Raw genomic sequence first — 15,740 nt, forward strand, 5'->3', positions numbered from 1 at the left:
CTTCGATCAGTGTTGTATGATGCGTCCAATATCCAAAAGCAATCCTATCATTCTTCCTGATATATTTCAATTTGGCTTTTGTCCTCGGTCTGGTTTTTGTTCATCCATTAGCTATTCCAGGAACCTGCAGCTCACTTCTCCCGTGCAATAGAGTATTGCCGAACTAATGTTTGTTCATTAGCTTCCTGTCTTGATAATAATCTCACGGCAGAATTTAATATTGTAGATATTTGTCCTAATGTATGTAAATGTCTTTGACATTGAGAGATGTAAACTCTGGTTCCTACAATGGTTTCGACAGTCACTGCACATGCTTCAGTGCCACTGTAAATTGGTATTTCATATTACAACTATTTAGAGTCCTAGAGATGTACAGCATGGAAACAGACCCTGCGGTCCAAACCATCTATACTCACCAGATATCCCAACCTAATCTAGTCCCACCTGCCAGCTCCCAACCAATATCATTCCAAACCCTTCCTATTCGTCTACCATCCAAATGCCTCTTAAAAGTTGCAATTGTACCAGCCTCCACCACTTCCTCTGGCAGCTCATTCCATACACGTACCACCCTCTGTATGAAAAAAGTTGCCCTTTAGGTCTTTTTTATATCTTTCCCCTCTCGACCTAAACCTATGCCTTCTAGTTCTGGCCTCCCCGACCCCAGCGAAAACAAAACTTTGCCTGTTTACCCTATCCATATCCCTCATAATTGTGTAATCATCTATAAGTGCACCCCTCCGCCTCTGACGCTCCAGGCAAAAAAAGCCCCAGCCTGATCAGCCTTTTCCTGTAGCTCAAATCCTCCAACCCTGGCAACATCGTCGTAAATCTTTGCTGAACCCTTTCACATTTCGCAACGTCTTTCCGATAGGAAGGAGACCAGAATTGCATGCAATATTCCAACAGTGTCCTAACCAATGTCATGTAAAGCCGCAACATGACCCCCCAACTCCTGTACTCAATACTTTGAATGAAATATTTCTGGAATGGTTGGACAGGGATATATCCGCTCGAAGTTGGGGATAGACTTGAAAGAGCAAAATGCATCCAATTCAGACGCGAACAGTTGAGAATGATGAGAGGAATAATAAAATTGAGATTGTCAATGTCACACCTCTGGCTTTCAGTTTACACCGACAGAGTGAAGGTTGGGAGATCAGATTATACGGAATTAATTTTCACCAATGCACCTCAGTAGCATGGAGAACATTGGTGTTAACGATGCGTTCTCCCAACCATTGCCGCAAAAGTTGAGAAGGAAACATTTTGAAGAGGAGTCATATCAGACTCAAAACGTTAACACTACTTTCTTTTGACAGATCTTGCAAGATTTGCTGAAGCTCTATAGCTTCTATTCTTTCTGATTTTATTTCCCATTTCTCAACGATTACATGATCGTACCATTCCTATGCAATGGTAGCACTTTATGATTTAACTTCACCTGTTTATTTGTGAATATAAAACAGTCTTTGCAGAGACCTTCGATCATTGCCATGTCTGACTTTACTTCAAGTCGGACGTGAAAGCATCATTCCTGATGAAGAGCTTTCGCTCGAAACGTTGACTCTCCTGATCTGCCTGACCTGCTGTGCTTTTCTCGTGCCACACTTTTGACTTTGGTTCATGTCGCCACAGCAGGGTGTTCGGTGAAATTCTCAATAAGCAATAATCACGCTTTGATTTAACTTCTTTTAATTTCAAAAATATAGTTTATTCATGAAACAGATCTCTTTGTGCATATAAATTGAACCAAAAAAAACGTTCAGTTCTGCACAGTTGCAAATCAAGTTAATACATACAACAATCGTGTTTGATTATATACAAAATCAAAGACCTCTCTTGCACATGCAACAGTACAATCTACATATAGTTGACACACTCGGAGAGTACGATAACTGAATGGACCCTCATTTACCTTCAGCAGGATGACCTCAGACGCTGGTCTTTCCTGACTGTGTCTTGGCAGTAGCTCCTCCAATCTTTAATGTGGATCGTAGCATGTATTCCTGGTCATTGGAATATCACAATTTGGAAACCTCGATCGGGGTCAATTCCTTGTTCTGGATGACGAGCAAGGTTTGGCCACACCAAAGTGTGTCTTTCAATGTTTTGAGGGTCCCCAAGATGTTTTTGATATAAAGGTGTTCGTCTGAGGGAATAGACTGTAGTGCATATGGAGCTGCTCAGGACAAACCTCAACAAAACTTTTGCATTTTCCTCCACTCTCAGTTGGCAAAGGCACATTCCAACAGGAGATGTGTGACAGTCTCAAATCCTCAGCAGCCAATTCAAGGCTAGTGTATGGTAACGTACGCGGACCATGCATGCATGGAATTGCCCTTCCCACCACCAACCAAGCAATGTCTTCAAATAGGGGTTGTATTGAAAATGTTGTCTCAATTCTGAGGAAGGAGCACAGGACACAAAATGTAAATTTTAATTTTTCTTCACACATGCCACCAGACCGGTTGAGGTTTTCCAGCAAATCAAGCTTTTGTATCAGTATCAATCCATTAGTTTAATGACCCCAAGGGAAATCCCCTGCTGTCACTGATAAGTGTCCAGACTGTGAGATGAACAGAACCCTGGAGGAGGCATATGTCCAAGAATACACTAAATCGATTCGAAAATTGCGAATGTTTGGATTACAATACCACCTGTAACTTTCGCTCAAAGTTAGTCACCTTCTTACCCAGAGCAGTATATATTCTTTCACAGTTGCTGAGTCAAAATTCTTGAACTCTCTTGCTAGCAGCACTGTGAGTTTCCTTCCATCTCAAGGCGTTCAGCAGTCCAAGAGGCAGATCAACTTCAACTTCTCCAATGAAATTTGTAGTCATAATAGTATTCGGTTTCTCTTCAATGTCGCCAGAGGGAGGATAGGATCCTCTCGTCTTTAAACAATTGACATAATGAGATGTGAACGATTGGGAACAATCAGCAAACTTAGGTGTTTGGCGAAGAATGTTCATTCCCAGACAGCCCAGTAAGCAGTCAGCACATGCAACTGAGATTTTCACTGGTGGCTTTGACTCATTAATCAGCCTTTATTCGGTGTGTTTATTTTGTTAGTGTTGTTCAGGTCTGAGTTACATCCCCCTTTCTTGGTGCTTGAAAGCAAGCCTGCGTTATCCTGGACCTTACGAATCGGTGTCTGCCCCATTTTGAAAGTTCTAACATACAATACAGAGACAGTAATCTATACAGCACAAAATATTTGATGGTATTCAGGTTGCTCCAGCGATGCACGTGGCCGGTCAGAATCACGTGACCGATCATTGTTTCCCTCACTAAATGCTTTGGATTTTGTTTAATGGAACTAGTTGCTGCATTTTCGACATAGCTCATTGCAGTAAACGTGGAACACTTCGGGACATTCCAAAAGGTATGAAATCATGTATTCACTTTTCATTCACTAAACTAACAGCTTTAGCTTATTTCAGTAATATATTTATAACGAATAAAGTTATGTATTCAAATGAAAAAAAAATCAGATTTTCCAGGAATTCGGGAACCATTTCAGGTCCTCTCCTGATCTCACCGTTTTCCTGACACACTGTCATGTTCAGTGACTCCCTGACAGTTTTTGTTCAGGGTGAGCCCAGTTCTGAGTCTCCGTGGGGCGCAGTGCGCAGTAATACATTGCAGAGTCTGCCAGTTCTGTTTTCACCACTTTCAGGTTGATGGTGCGGTTCACATCATCGAGCTCCGAGGAAAACCGGTCTCCTTGAAACCTTTCTGCGTTTGCTTCAAATTTGCTTCTCCGGAGCAGAAACTCCATGGAACCATTGGAATGCTGTAGGTACCAGAAAAGGTAAGGTGTGTTGCCTGTTGTAGTATAATTACAGAACAACTGGACATTGTCCCCCTCAATCACTGCGATCGAAGCCGGTGTCTGTGAGACAGAATCACCTTACGGTATTACCCCATCAAGACAATTGTTCATTTCCGTGTGGTGCAACATTCTTATCTACCTCCTGCAGTCAAAGCTGTAGTCCCTGTCGTCATCATGTCTTCCTTCCAAAAATATTATAGTATTTGGGTGCTGCAGGCAACTCTGGCATGCATCAATAATACACCTTGAAAATATGGCAGTGAACCATTTTGTCCAGGTGCTGCAATGTATCCAGTGTAGATACCGTGGATACATTTGCTATGGGACAATGTAAAATTAAATAAATGTCGATAACTATTAATCCTACCAGATAATACAGCCAAATCGACATTCCACTCAACTATTTAAGTAATTGAAATGCACATTTTTAAAATGGAGATCATCACTGTGTTCAAAACACTTAAAGACACTGACCCTCAGCCTGGGCTAAAGAAAGTTCTCAAAACGACAGCGAGCAGTTCTCTTAACTGCAGGACTCCCGTTTCTGACACTCGAACAATGTGGTCTGTGTTCCTTCTCTGACTTCGCCTAATGACAAATAAAACTGCCAAATGTCATTATTGATTCAAAGCCTATCAAGACCCCATTGTCTGGCTAATATATTCACCGATTTCCTTTCTTTTGTGGCCAACTGAAATGAAGTTCAAGGAGCGTGAAGCAGATTGGTTGTACTGATGAACACAGGGGTTTGACAATCATTGATTCGCACCGGATGCCTTTGTCAACAATGAACCAATGGGCAGAGAACCGGAAATGTTAGCAATTCTTGAGGAAAATTATTTCAACTTCGATCTGCTCACATTCACTATAACCTCTCGGTAACAATGACGCCTGGAGCATTGTGTTTCTTCATCAAAGCTGCAGCTGTTATAACTGGTAGGTTGATAAGTTGAGGATCCTTCTCTTTCAGATTCCCCTTAACATCGAATTGTGGGGCTTTGAAATAATATCATTAATACTCAGCACTACGGCCTTCCCACGCGGTGTACGTTTTTGTTCAGACTCTCCCTCTGTTTGTAACAACTGTGCCCCCATTGGCACAGAGATAGATGGCGGTGTCATTAAGTCTGGTGTCTCTCACACTTAGGACATTGTGCTTGTTGTTCTGTACTGCTTGACGCGGAGATTCTCTCATGTTGATTAGCTTCTGTTTTGGCTATCACCAGATGCTGGGGTGGCTGGTTCGGGAACTGTCTGCACCAATGCACTATGCCAGATGTCGGTATTTTGGAGCACTCCATGGAAGCTTTTTCTGCCTCCTTAACAATTGTCCACTGTGCAAGTTGCCTTACTTCATCTTCTCTAGTTTCTACTATGTGGATCAGAGAGGAAAGCAAGAAAAGAACTCGGTAAATTTGAGGCATCATCAAGCTACATGAAGGCATAAGAGTTTTGTTGAAAAAAAGGTTTAACGACTCCAAGAACGCTGTTTTCGTGTCAACCACAATGCTGCCCTCTTTCAAAGTTGCGGAATAAGTTTTGTCTTGAAGTTTATTTTCAGTACCAAGCCTTTGACAAGAACAGCTGCTCACGCTGTGTGTAAGGTCACTTCGCCCTCACGTTCAATATTTGTCACAGAATCACTCTGCCCTCTAGTGGTAATGTACGGATTTGTGACGCACATTTTCTCTCCAGAATTGACTTCAGGTGAATGAAAACAAAAATATCGCCCCCACCCCACCCCCAAAGAACCTGTTGCCTGTGATACTCTGCACGTTTTTATTTCAAATGCGGAACCCAACGGTTTCAGGGTAATATCTTCACGCATTTCAACTGAAACTGTATTCCAAACTTTGATCAGCCTTATTGAAACAAGCAAACGATCTCAATATTAATCCTAAAATCTTGGTCTGTGATTTGAAGCAGCGTGTCACTTCAGCGTGATGCGATGAGAACATGCATTTCCGTTCTGGGTACTGTAATGACTGGAAGAGCAACATTAGTAACTCATTGTATTATGGCCCTCAAGGGTGATCTTTCTGAAATCAATACCTCCCTCACGTGCATACACATACACATGCATACACACACACACACACACACACTCAAACGCACCCACCTGTCACTGATGTTGTCTACCCAAAACCACGCAAGCATCTCTGAAATCGCCTTCTATTGGAAGATGCTGTGCATTTATTATGCTGGTGCTTCAGAAATGGAACCTGAATGGTATGGCTGCACTTGGAGTGTTGCGTGTTCTTCTAGTACCGTATTGTAGGAAGGATGTGGAAGCTTTGGAAAGAGATCAGACAAGATTTGTTGGGATGTTTGACGGGTATAGGCCTGGGAGCCTTGAGACTGTTTTCGTTTGAAAGAAGAAGTTTGAGGGGTGACTTAATTATGACAATCGACATGGACTATAGACAAGAGATGCAGGACTAGGCCATTCAGCCCTTCGAGCCTGCACCGCCATTTAATATGATCATGGCTGATCATTCCTAATCAGTATCTTCTTCCTGACCTATCTCCATAACCCTTGATTCCACTATCTTTGAGAGCTCTAATCAACTCTTTCTTAAATTAATCCAGATACTGGGCCTCCACTGCCCTCTGGGGCAGAGCATTCCACACAGCCACCACTCTCTGGGTGAAGAAGTTTCTCCTCATCTCTGTCCTAAATGGTCTACCCCGTATTGAGACATAGAAGGTAAGCAGACGGTTAGAGAGGGTGGATAGTGAGAGCTTCAGCTGAATGAAAACAAATATATCGCCCCCACCCCACCCCCAAAGAAACTGTTGCCTGTGATACTCTGCACGTTTTTATTTCAAATGCGGAACACGATGGCACAGTGGCACAGTGGTTAGCACTGCTGCCTCACAGCACTAGAGATCCGGGTTCAATTCCCGCCTCAGGTGACTAACTGTGTGGAGTTTGCACGTTCTCCCCGTGTCTGCGTAGGTTTACTCCGGGTGCTCCGGTTTCCTCCCACAGTCCAAAGATGCGCAGGTCAGGTGAATTGGCCATGCTAAATTGCCTGTAGTGTTAGGTTAAGGGTATAGGTGGGTTGCGCTTCGGCGGGGCGGTGTGGACTTGTTGGGCCGAAGGGCCTGTTTCCACACTGTAAGTAATCTAATCTAAGCTTTTTCCTTGGAACCATATGGCTAGCACGACGGAACGTGGCATCAAACTGAGGAATGATTGATAAAGAACACATAACAGAAGTAGGTTCTTCACTAAGAGAGGAGAAGGTGCGTGGAACGCACTGCCGGCGACAGTAGAAGACTTGCCAACCTTAAGGCATATAAATGGTAATTGGATAGGCATATGGATGAGAACGGAATAGTATCGGTTATATTGGCTTCAGATTGGTTTCACAGGTCGGCGCAACATCGAGGGCCGAAGGGCCTGTACTGCACTGCAATGTTCTATGTTCTCTGTTCTAAATGCTGTCAGAACTGATCAACTGATAGCGGGAAAATGAAATTGAGCAGGGGTCGTACTATACTTCAGGTTTGTGCTTTTTTGTGTGTGTGTGCATGCCTCTGGGTGTCTGTGTGTGTCTTTCCATGCAGAGTTCTGTCTGCACATCTACTTATGTTCGTTGCTGTCTGTGTATAGGTGTACTTTTAGGTGGCTACCAAAGTGCTTTTCTGTGTGTTCATATGCATGCCTTTGTGTGTGTTTTACATGTGTGTGTATGTGTCTGTGTTTATCTTTGTCTGTTGGTGTGCACGCGCTTGTGCGTGTGTGTGTGTGTGTGTGTGTGTGTGTGTGTTTGTCTGTGCATGTGGATACATGTGTCCATCCCCGTGTGCAATGGAAATTACTTCTGGCTTGCTGTTGAAAGAATTACAGTGTCGAAGTTCTCTGCTTGTTCCTGTCTTCTGAAGAAGATCATACAGCTCCACCTGCTGTCGAATGAAGCAGCAGGCATTTCAGAAAGCATCACATTTTCTTAAGGGGGCTCAGATTGGGAATTCCTCAAGGGCTATTTTCGAATACTCATGACGTAATAATAGGGTTTCGTTTAAATGCATCCATTTTGGAAACGTCATGCAATGTTCCTATAATCAATGATTTGAATGAGAATATACAAGGCATGAACACTACGTTTGTAGATGACAAAAAAATCGGTGGTATCATGGACAGTGAAAGAGGTTATCAGAAATTGCAGCAGGACCTTGATCAGCTGGGGAACTGGGCCAGAAATGGCAAATGGAATTTGATACACATATGTGTGACGTCTTGCATTTTGGAAAGTCAATTCAATGCAAGAGCTTCATGATGGATGGTCGGGCCTTAACGGGGGCTGTGCAACCGTCGGGGTTTGGTGTTCAGATGCACGGTTCTCTGAAAGTCACAATTAGATAGGACAATTAAATGACTTTTGGCACACTAGCCTTCATCGGTCAGGAAATTGAGTGAAAATTGGGAATTTATGTTGCAATTGTGAAGGACGTTGGTGATGCCGCACTTGGAGCATTGTGTTCAGTTTGGTCATCTTGCTATATGAATGATTTATTAAAATGGAGAGAGTGCAGAAGAAATTTACAAGCATATTGTCTGGACTCAATGGTCTGTTTATAATGAGAGGTTGGACAAACTAGGACTTTAAATTGTAGGAGACTGAGGGGAGCGTGGGCGGATCTTATGGAGGTGCATCAGACCATGAGAAGCGTGGATAGCGTGAATTCACTCAGTCTTTTTCTCAGGGTTGGGGAATCAAGAACTAGAGGTTATTAGTTAAAAGGGTAAATAATAACAATGAACTGAAGGGCCACCTTTTTAACACAGAGGGTAGGACTCACGTGGAATGAACTGCCAATGTAGATGGTAGATGGGTACATTAGCAACATTTAAAATCATTTAGACACTTTCATGGATAGGAAAGGATTAGAAAGATGTGGACCAAGTGCAGGAAAATTGCGTTAGTGTTGACAGACAGCGTGGGTAATGTGAGACAGAGCCTATTCCGTGCTGTAGAACTCTATGAATCTATCCATTTAAACAGCGATGAGGGATAACTAATCTGACAGAATATTGTGAGACTTAGAATGTCCTTCCTCAAAAGGCAGCAGTCTTCATTGAGAGATATCTCCAACTGATTTTGAATATCTTGACTGGAACTGAGGGATGGACATTTCAAACTTTTCATGCAGCAGGATAATACGATCTAGGCGCTGGAGCATCTTTCAAACCCGACTTTTTGAAGCGAAGTCAGTGCATTTTGGAAACAGGGAATCTCATTTAATTGTCAGGGATAATGATGCAAATACAGAGCTCGAGAAAAATCTCCTATGACAGAAGAAATTTAAGTATTTATGCTTGCGAATACAGCTGGATGATTGGAATGCCGGAATAGTCGCAACATCTGCAGTTCATGTAGGTATCGGAAACGTCAAAGAATTTATCAAAGTTCCCAAAATTCCGGATTTACATGCCCTTTAGTCCCAAATTCGCAAAGAGGCCGCCTCAGGCTTTTTGTACTTAACATAAATAAGTTTTCACTGCAAATGAATATATTCGAGATGCAGGTTAACAATTATGAACTGATGTTATATAACTCAATCGATTGCAACTCTTACTGTGATGAACAATTACCACCTGTATTCCTTGAATGCTGAGAAACTAGACATACAAAACATTTGTATTATGGTTGACAGAGAAAACTGGGCTGGCATTTCGATGTCTCCTGTTCATAGTGTTTGCTGTGTTGACGCTTCTTGTGATACGACTTCCTGTTTTTTAATCTGTCTTTTCGAGGCACATTCATTTGCTGTAGATGGCACACAATGTTTCACACTCCTCAAAACTATCATTCCCATACTGATTAAGTGTGTAAGCAGATGCTGTTGTACGTTTGTACAATGCAGTGCGTTGCTGCCATTCCTCTGACATAATCCCTAAAGATTATTACACATCGCCTGTGTAGCCACGAGCAGAGGGTGGCAATGTCTCACTTTCAGCACAGAGAACCAGGGAGAGCAGCTTTGACCAAACCGAACTCACTGGGAGAATGTGGTGTTGACCTGCCTTCTTGAATGTCTGCAACTCTTGATGAGTTGGGGCACGCAGATTGTTGTTAGCAAGAGAGTTCTAGGGTCTTGACCAAGTGAACATGAAAGAGTGCGATGTAGGTCCAAGACACAGCCAAATATGGCTTGTGAGTGAAGTGTTCCCATGCAACTACTATGTACGTGGTAGAGGGAATGAAAATGTTCTGTTGCAGGACACTTGGCAAAGTTGTGAAATACATATTACGGCCACGCTTCTGCAACTGCACATTAGTGATAAGGCTGTGATTATTGGAGCTGATGGCATAGGTAACAATCCAGTATGTTTTTGTGCTTTTCTTCATTTCAACTCTGTAAGCAATTTCTACAGTCCACATTTATGCTTCGTCTGAGATGCCATTCATCATCTCTTTCCGCCTTTAATCGGTCTTTTGGTTATCCTTTGTTGAGTTTGAAATTGCTTTCAATGCTTTCGCCTCTTGCTCTTTCTTGTAGCTTTTCAAACCATGCAACATAGGTATCTTCAAACTTTAGTTAGCCAGTTGAATTATATAACCAGCGACATGCTTCTGTTTTCGAGGAATAAGTAATAATTACAGACCATAAAGTACCTCTTCAAACTCTCAGTAACTCCTGTGTGCCACCAAATCATTTTGTTCATTTTGGCAATCCTTCATAATCAATTTGCGATTCCAATTTTCATACATTGCATTGTTCAGGGTTCAGACTCTATTTCCAGTTTGAATTATGCCGCTTTGAATCTTGATTAAAAATTGCACAACATTATATTCTCTACTCAACAGGACTTCTGCAGAGGAAGGTTACTATGGCCGGAAGCATCAGCTAAAATAATGAACTTAAGATGGGCAGTTATAAACTTACCATTGAATTAGAAAAAATGAACAATGATTAAAGCATGCTGAGAAATCGAACTTAGCCATGACCAAATTGATTGCGCTCATCCATATGCGGCAGAATCCAGACAAGTTCCAGCTGCCCACAGACAGTTTGTAAACAAACCTGACAGCTGCAGACCCTGAAATACACACCTGAAGTTGGACCTGAATGGCACCATGGAATGTCACCCTCTGGACAATTGGGAGCAGTGACTTATTCGTGAGACAGAGATGCGGCTTACCCCCTTATTTGGAGGTGGTTACGTGTACCCAACACCTACCCTATTGGAAGCCTAGGGGCCACCTTGCCATAGACGTGCCAACACATGATTGCGTCTGAATGGTCAGGTTAATAAAACTTAATCAATCCGTTGGCAGATCATCAAAACTCTCCCAAAAAAGCGCGACGACTCAAAAGGATAAAAGTCAACGCACAATCCCAGTCAGATGGTAACTCGGGAATATCCACCAAAGGAGAACATACCTTCAGACCATCGGAAGAAAACTAAAATGTCAACACATACTGCCTGGCCAACTTCGAGTGTGATGGTATATACATATATACATGTGTGTGTGTATGTGTGTGTGTTTGTATAAATATATATATACACACATATACACAGTTAAATTAAGATACTTCGCAGTGTTTGTTTCGTTAGTTTACAGTTCTTATACTAATTTCATCTAATACACGAATATTATTGTCTATAAGAGTCAACTCATTGTTCTTATGCGGTATGTAAGTACACAACGACATTTCTGTCAAGTATAACATTACTAATTGCCCTCTCACGTTAACCAAAGCTAATTCTAATATGAGCTGATTTAAATTTGGTCCTTCAACGTTTTGCTTCAGAAAAGTTCACAACGAACTTCAAACATTCATCCCCCCCCACCCCCCACTCCCGGCATTCGTCAATGGATTTCCAGCCAGAATGGGGAATTAACTCCTTTAACATAGTCGTCACATCTTCATGATTCCTCCTTGACAACATTGTCTTTGTTTCTATCTAGGAGGTGCTCAACTGAATCCATGACCGTGCACATGCTGAGCCCTGCTGTGAATGTTTGTCAAACATCTTGATGAGTTAAAATTCCTTTCTCAGCAAGGTTGTGATCACATTCATAATGTGAATGTTGGAGCTCTGAAACATACAGACGGTTGTGTTTATGATTTCTTCCTGACTGAAAGTTAAGTGATAGGTTTAACTTTCCAGTTTGAAAATAGCACTTGATAATTCTCCAACATCTGAACCTGTTTGTGTTACCATTCTGATTTATGGGCAAACGCACATTTGAAAGTAATTAGTTAAAATCTGTAGTAAAATTGCAAGTGGAAGTGGAAGTGAAATGGATCGGTAAAGATTCTTCATAATGATAATACTTTGAATACTCGATAAAGAAGGACGTGTATTATGCCCAAGAATTTCCACTTGTGATATGTGCATCCCACACACTGGCTTTTGAGATATGCCTCATTCCTCGTATCGAATTAAAATGTGCTCGAATGCATTACCTGAAATGTTGATCAATAAACATTCAATGGGAACTTTCAAAAGGAAACAGAAAACATGTTTGAAAAGGAAAACTTTGGAGAAAGTTCGCAAAAGTGGGAGTTGACAACTGATAAGTATTATCGCTAGATGATTATTGCAGAAAGTCAGTTAACGTTCTGGGAAGCCGGACTCGAATCTCACCAAAGCAGATAATGAAAACTGAATTGAACAAAATTAAGCATCTGGATGTGAGTGTCTAAAAATGACCATGATAACATTGTCAATTGATTGACTTGATTCAATGATGTACTTTGGAAAATCCTCTGTCCTCACATGGTCTGGCCCATCTGTGACTACATATCCACAGCACTGGTCGAGAAAGCTCCACTTTTTACAAACGTCACGGAATCCCTGCAGTGTGAAAAGAGGTCATTTGTCTCAACAAATCCACACCACCCTCTGAAAGGTAACTGACCCAGACTCAACTCAATATCTCTACATGGCCCGTGACGCATCATGAGCACTATGGATAATTTTGGCGACTGAGAATTTCACTGATGACTTTGACTCATTAATCAGCCAGTATTGCGTTTGCTTAATTGGTTAATGTTGTTCAGATGTGAGTTACATCCCACTTTCTAATTAGTATTTGAAAGCAAGCCTGCATTATCCTGGACCAACGAATCTGTCCGCTGTTATTTTGAAAGTGTTAACATTCAGCTTTAGGGGCAGTACTCATTATCGCACAAAATGTTTTATGGTGTTCAGGTTGCTCCAGCGATTCATGTGACCGATCAGAATCACATGATCGATCATTGTTTCTCCAAACAAATTATTTCAATTTTGTTAGATGCAAATAGTTGCTGCATTTTCTACATCGCTCATTGCTGTAAACGTGGCATACTTTGTGACTTTAGAAAAGGCTTGAAATTATGTGCTCACTTTTCATTCACTAAACAGACAGCTTTAGTTTATTTCAATAATATATTTATAACGAATAAAGTTTTACATTCAAATGAAAAATATCAGAAATCACCGAGAATTCTGGAACCATTTCAGATCCACTCTTGATCTCAACATTGCGTGACACGCACTGTCATGCTTAGTGCCTCTCTGAAAGTGATTGCACAGGGTCAACCCAGTTCTGAGACTCTGTGGGTCTCAGTGCGCAGTAGTACAGTACAGAGTCTGCCAGTTCTATTTTGACCGCTTTCATGTTGATGGTGTGGTTCACATGATCGAGCTCTGAGGACAGCCAGTCTCTGTGAAACTTCGATGTGTTCCGGCGAAATTTGCTTCTACATAGCAGGAGCTCCATGGGACCACTGGAATGTTGACCGGACCAGAACAGGAAAGGAGTGTTGCTTGTTGTAGTATAATTACGGAAGAACTGGATACTGTGCTCCTCATTCACTGCGACCGAAGCCAGCGATTGTGAGAAAGAATCTCCTCGACAAGGTCCTGTATTATTGATTGATCGATTTATTTGATTGGTTAATTGATGGACAATTTGTCATGTGTACCTCAGTGCAATGAAAAGCTTTGTTTACGAGTGGTATAGGCAGATCATAGTAAAGAAGGATATCGAGTACAGATCATAGGACGAAAGAACAGACTTAGACAGATGCATACAGTTTTGTTGCAAAGGTCAACATTAAGAAGATCCGCACTTGAAGTTTGAGACTCCAGGAGAATCCGGAAATTACAGATAACACCTCATTATTCTGAGGCCACAGTCATCCTGTCATCTTGAACAATAATCTGAGAAATAAGTTCGGGAAGATAACAAAGAATTTACTTCAAGGAACTCAGCAGATGCATTGACAAAGGGTTTCGAAGGATTAAATAAAACCTCCTTCATAAACAGGTCACACCGTCTAATAAGGTCATTTTCCATTTTGTTCCCGATCCTGAAGGGAAAGCTGCAGACGGCACATGAGCTTAAATTGCACACCTCTGTCAAAGTATCTGAACGGACCCAATCCTGCTTACCTCTCAGCCTTTCACTCACGGTCTTTTGCTAACTCATCCCAAACAGTGCTGGTATTGGAAAACTTTGACTCCACACGTGTATTTTCATTTGGATAGAATGTATCGCTGCCTCTGTGTTGATGGAACTGTTTGGGTAAATGCAATTGCCGCTGCTGATCTGGAACAGAGAGATCCTCAAGTTTATCGACCTTCCAGTTAGAACACGAACAATTGTGAGGTATAACCGCAATGCTTCAGGCGACATCGTTACAGAGGGATCGCAGTGAATGTGAGCAGAACTGGTCGAAACTAAAATACTTTTAGTCAAGAATTGCTCTCACTTCCGGATCTCTGCCCATTGGTTCATTGCTGACAAAGGCATTAGGTGACAACCAGTGAGGTTGAAACGCCTTTGTTCTTCAATTCAACCAATCAGCTTCAACTTCCTTGAACTTCATTTCAGATGACCTCAAAAGAAAGGAACACGATGAAATTATTCGCCAGACCACAGGGTTTTACAATGTCTTTGAAGCAACATTGACATTTGGCCGTTTTGCTTGTCTGCAGGCGAAGTCAGAGAAGGAACATAGTTCATGTTGTTTGCTTCAGAACCTGGAGTTCTCCACTTAGGAGAATTATTCTCTGATGTTTTGAGAACTTCCATTAGCCCAGCCTGAGGGTCAGTGTGTTTGACGCTTTTGCACTCAGTGATATCAAGTTAAAGAAAAAACACATTTTCAATTACAGAAATGATAGACTGGAATGTTGACTTTGCTGCATTTTCTGAGAAGAATCATAGCTGTCGACATTTCTTTAATTTTGCATTGTGCTATAGCAAATGTATCCATGGTACCTATACCGGATACATTGCAGCACCTGGAGAAAATGGCACCATGCCACGTTTTCAAGGTATATTAGTGATGCGTGCCAGTATTGCCCGCAGCTCCCAAGTACGACATAGTTTTTGAAGAAAGACATGATGATGCAGTTTCTCTGAGAGACTGAATGGGAATGGCAAGAGAGCAGATTTTGTAAATCTTCACAGAAGGCAATGTATTTTGCTAAAAACATAAACTAACTGGCAAGGCAATGATGAGGATAGCTCAAAGTGTCTGCGAGAAGGACATAAAGAGTTTCAGTGAGAGGGACTGCCGCTTCCTCTGGCAGATTATGTCGGAATATGACAGCACCAGGAAATGAACTATTGAGTCAAATGGGATGATATTGAATGATTAGGTTTTCGGAATGATTGTTGAGACGACTGGATTGTGTGCTTGTTAATGAAATGTGAATGATATTAAAATAAATGCCGCTTTACTTCTCTTCACGGTTGATTTATAACTTAAATTGATTTAATATTTCATGGCTATCCATCACACTCGTTATTTTTCCACTTATCTTTCAATAGTTTAAGACCATTATGTCTTCTACAAGTATTGTACTTTATTTCTGCTCTTTCTCTCATCTTTCACTGATGGAGGCATACGTGTATATGCTTGCTTTGTCTCCGCCCAGATTTCCAAT

The 15,740-nt window shown here is 41.7% G+C and overlaps 1 gene segment (V, D, J or C); it reads right to left on the reverse strand.

The window, feature by feature from the left end:
• Nucleotides 1-3,568: 3,568 nt before the first annotated feature.
• On the reverse strand, nt 3,569-13,563 carry LOC140461096 (T cell receptor alpha variable 19-like). The segment is given in 2 exon segments: nt 3,569-3,898; nt 13,429-13,563. Coding segments are annotated over 2 exon segments (465 nt in total).
• Nucleotides 13,564-15,740: the final 2,177 nt, after the last annotated feature.

This window comes from Chiloscyllium punctatum, chromosome 36 (genome assembly GCF_047496795.1).
Source record: "Chiloscyllium punctatum isolate Juve2018m chromosome 36, sChiPun1.3, whole genome shotgun sequence".
NCBI classification, from domain to species: Eukaryota; Metazoa; Chordata; class Chondrichthyes; order Orectolobiformes; family Hemiscylliidae; genus Chiloscyllium; species Chiloscyllium punctatum.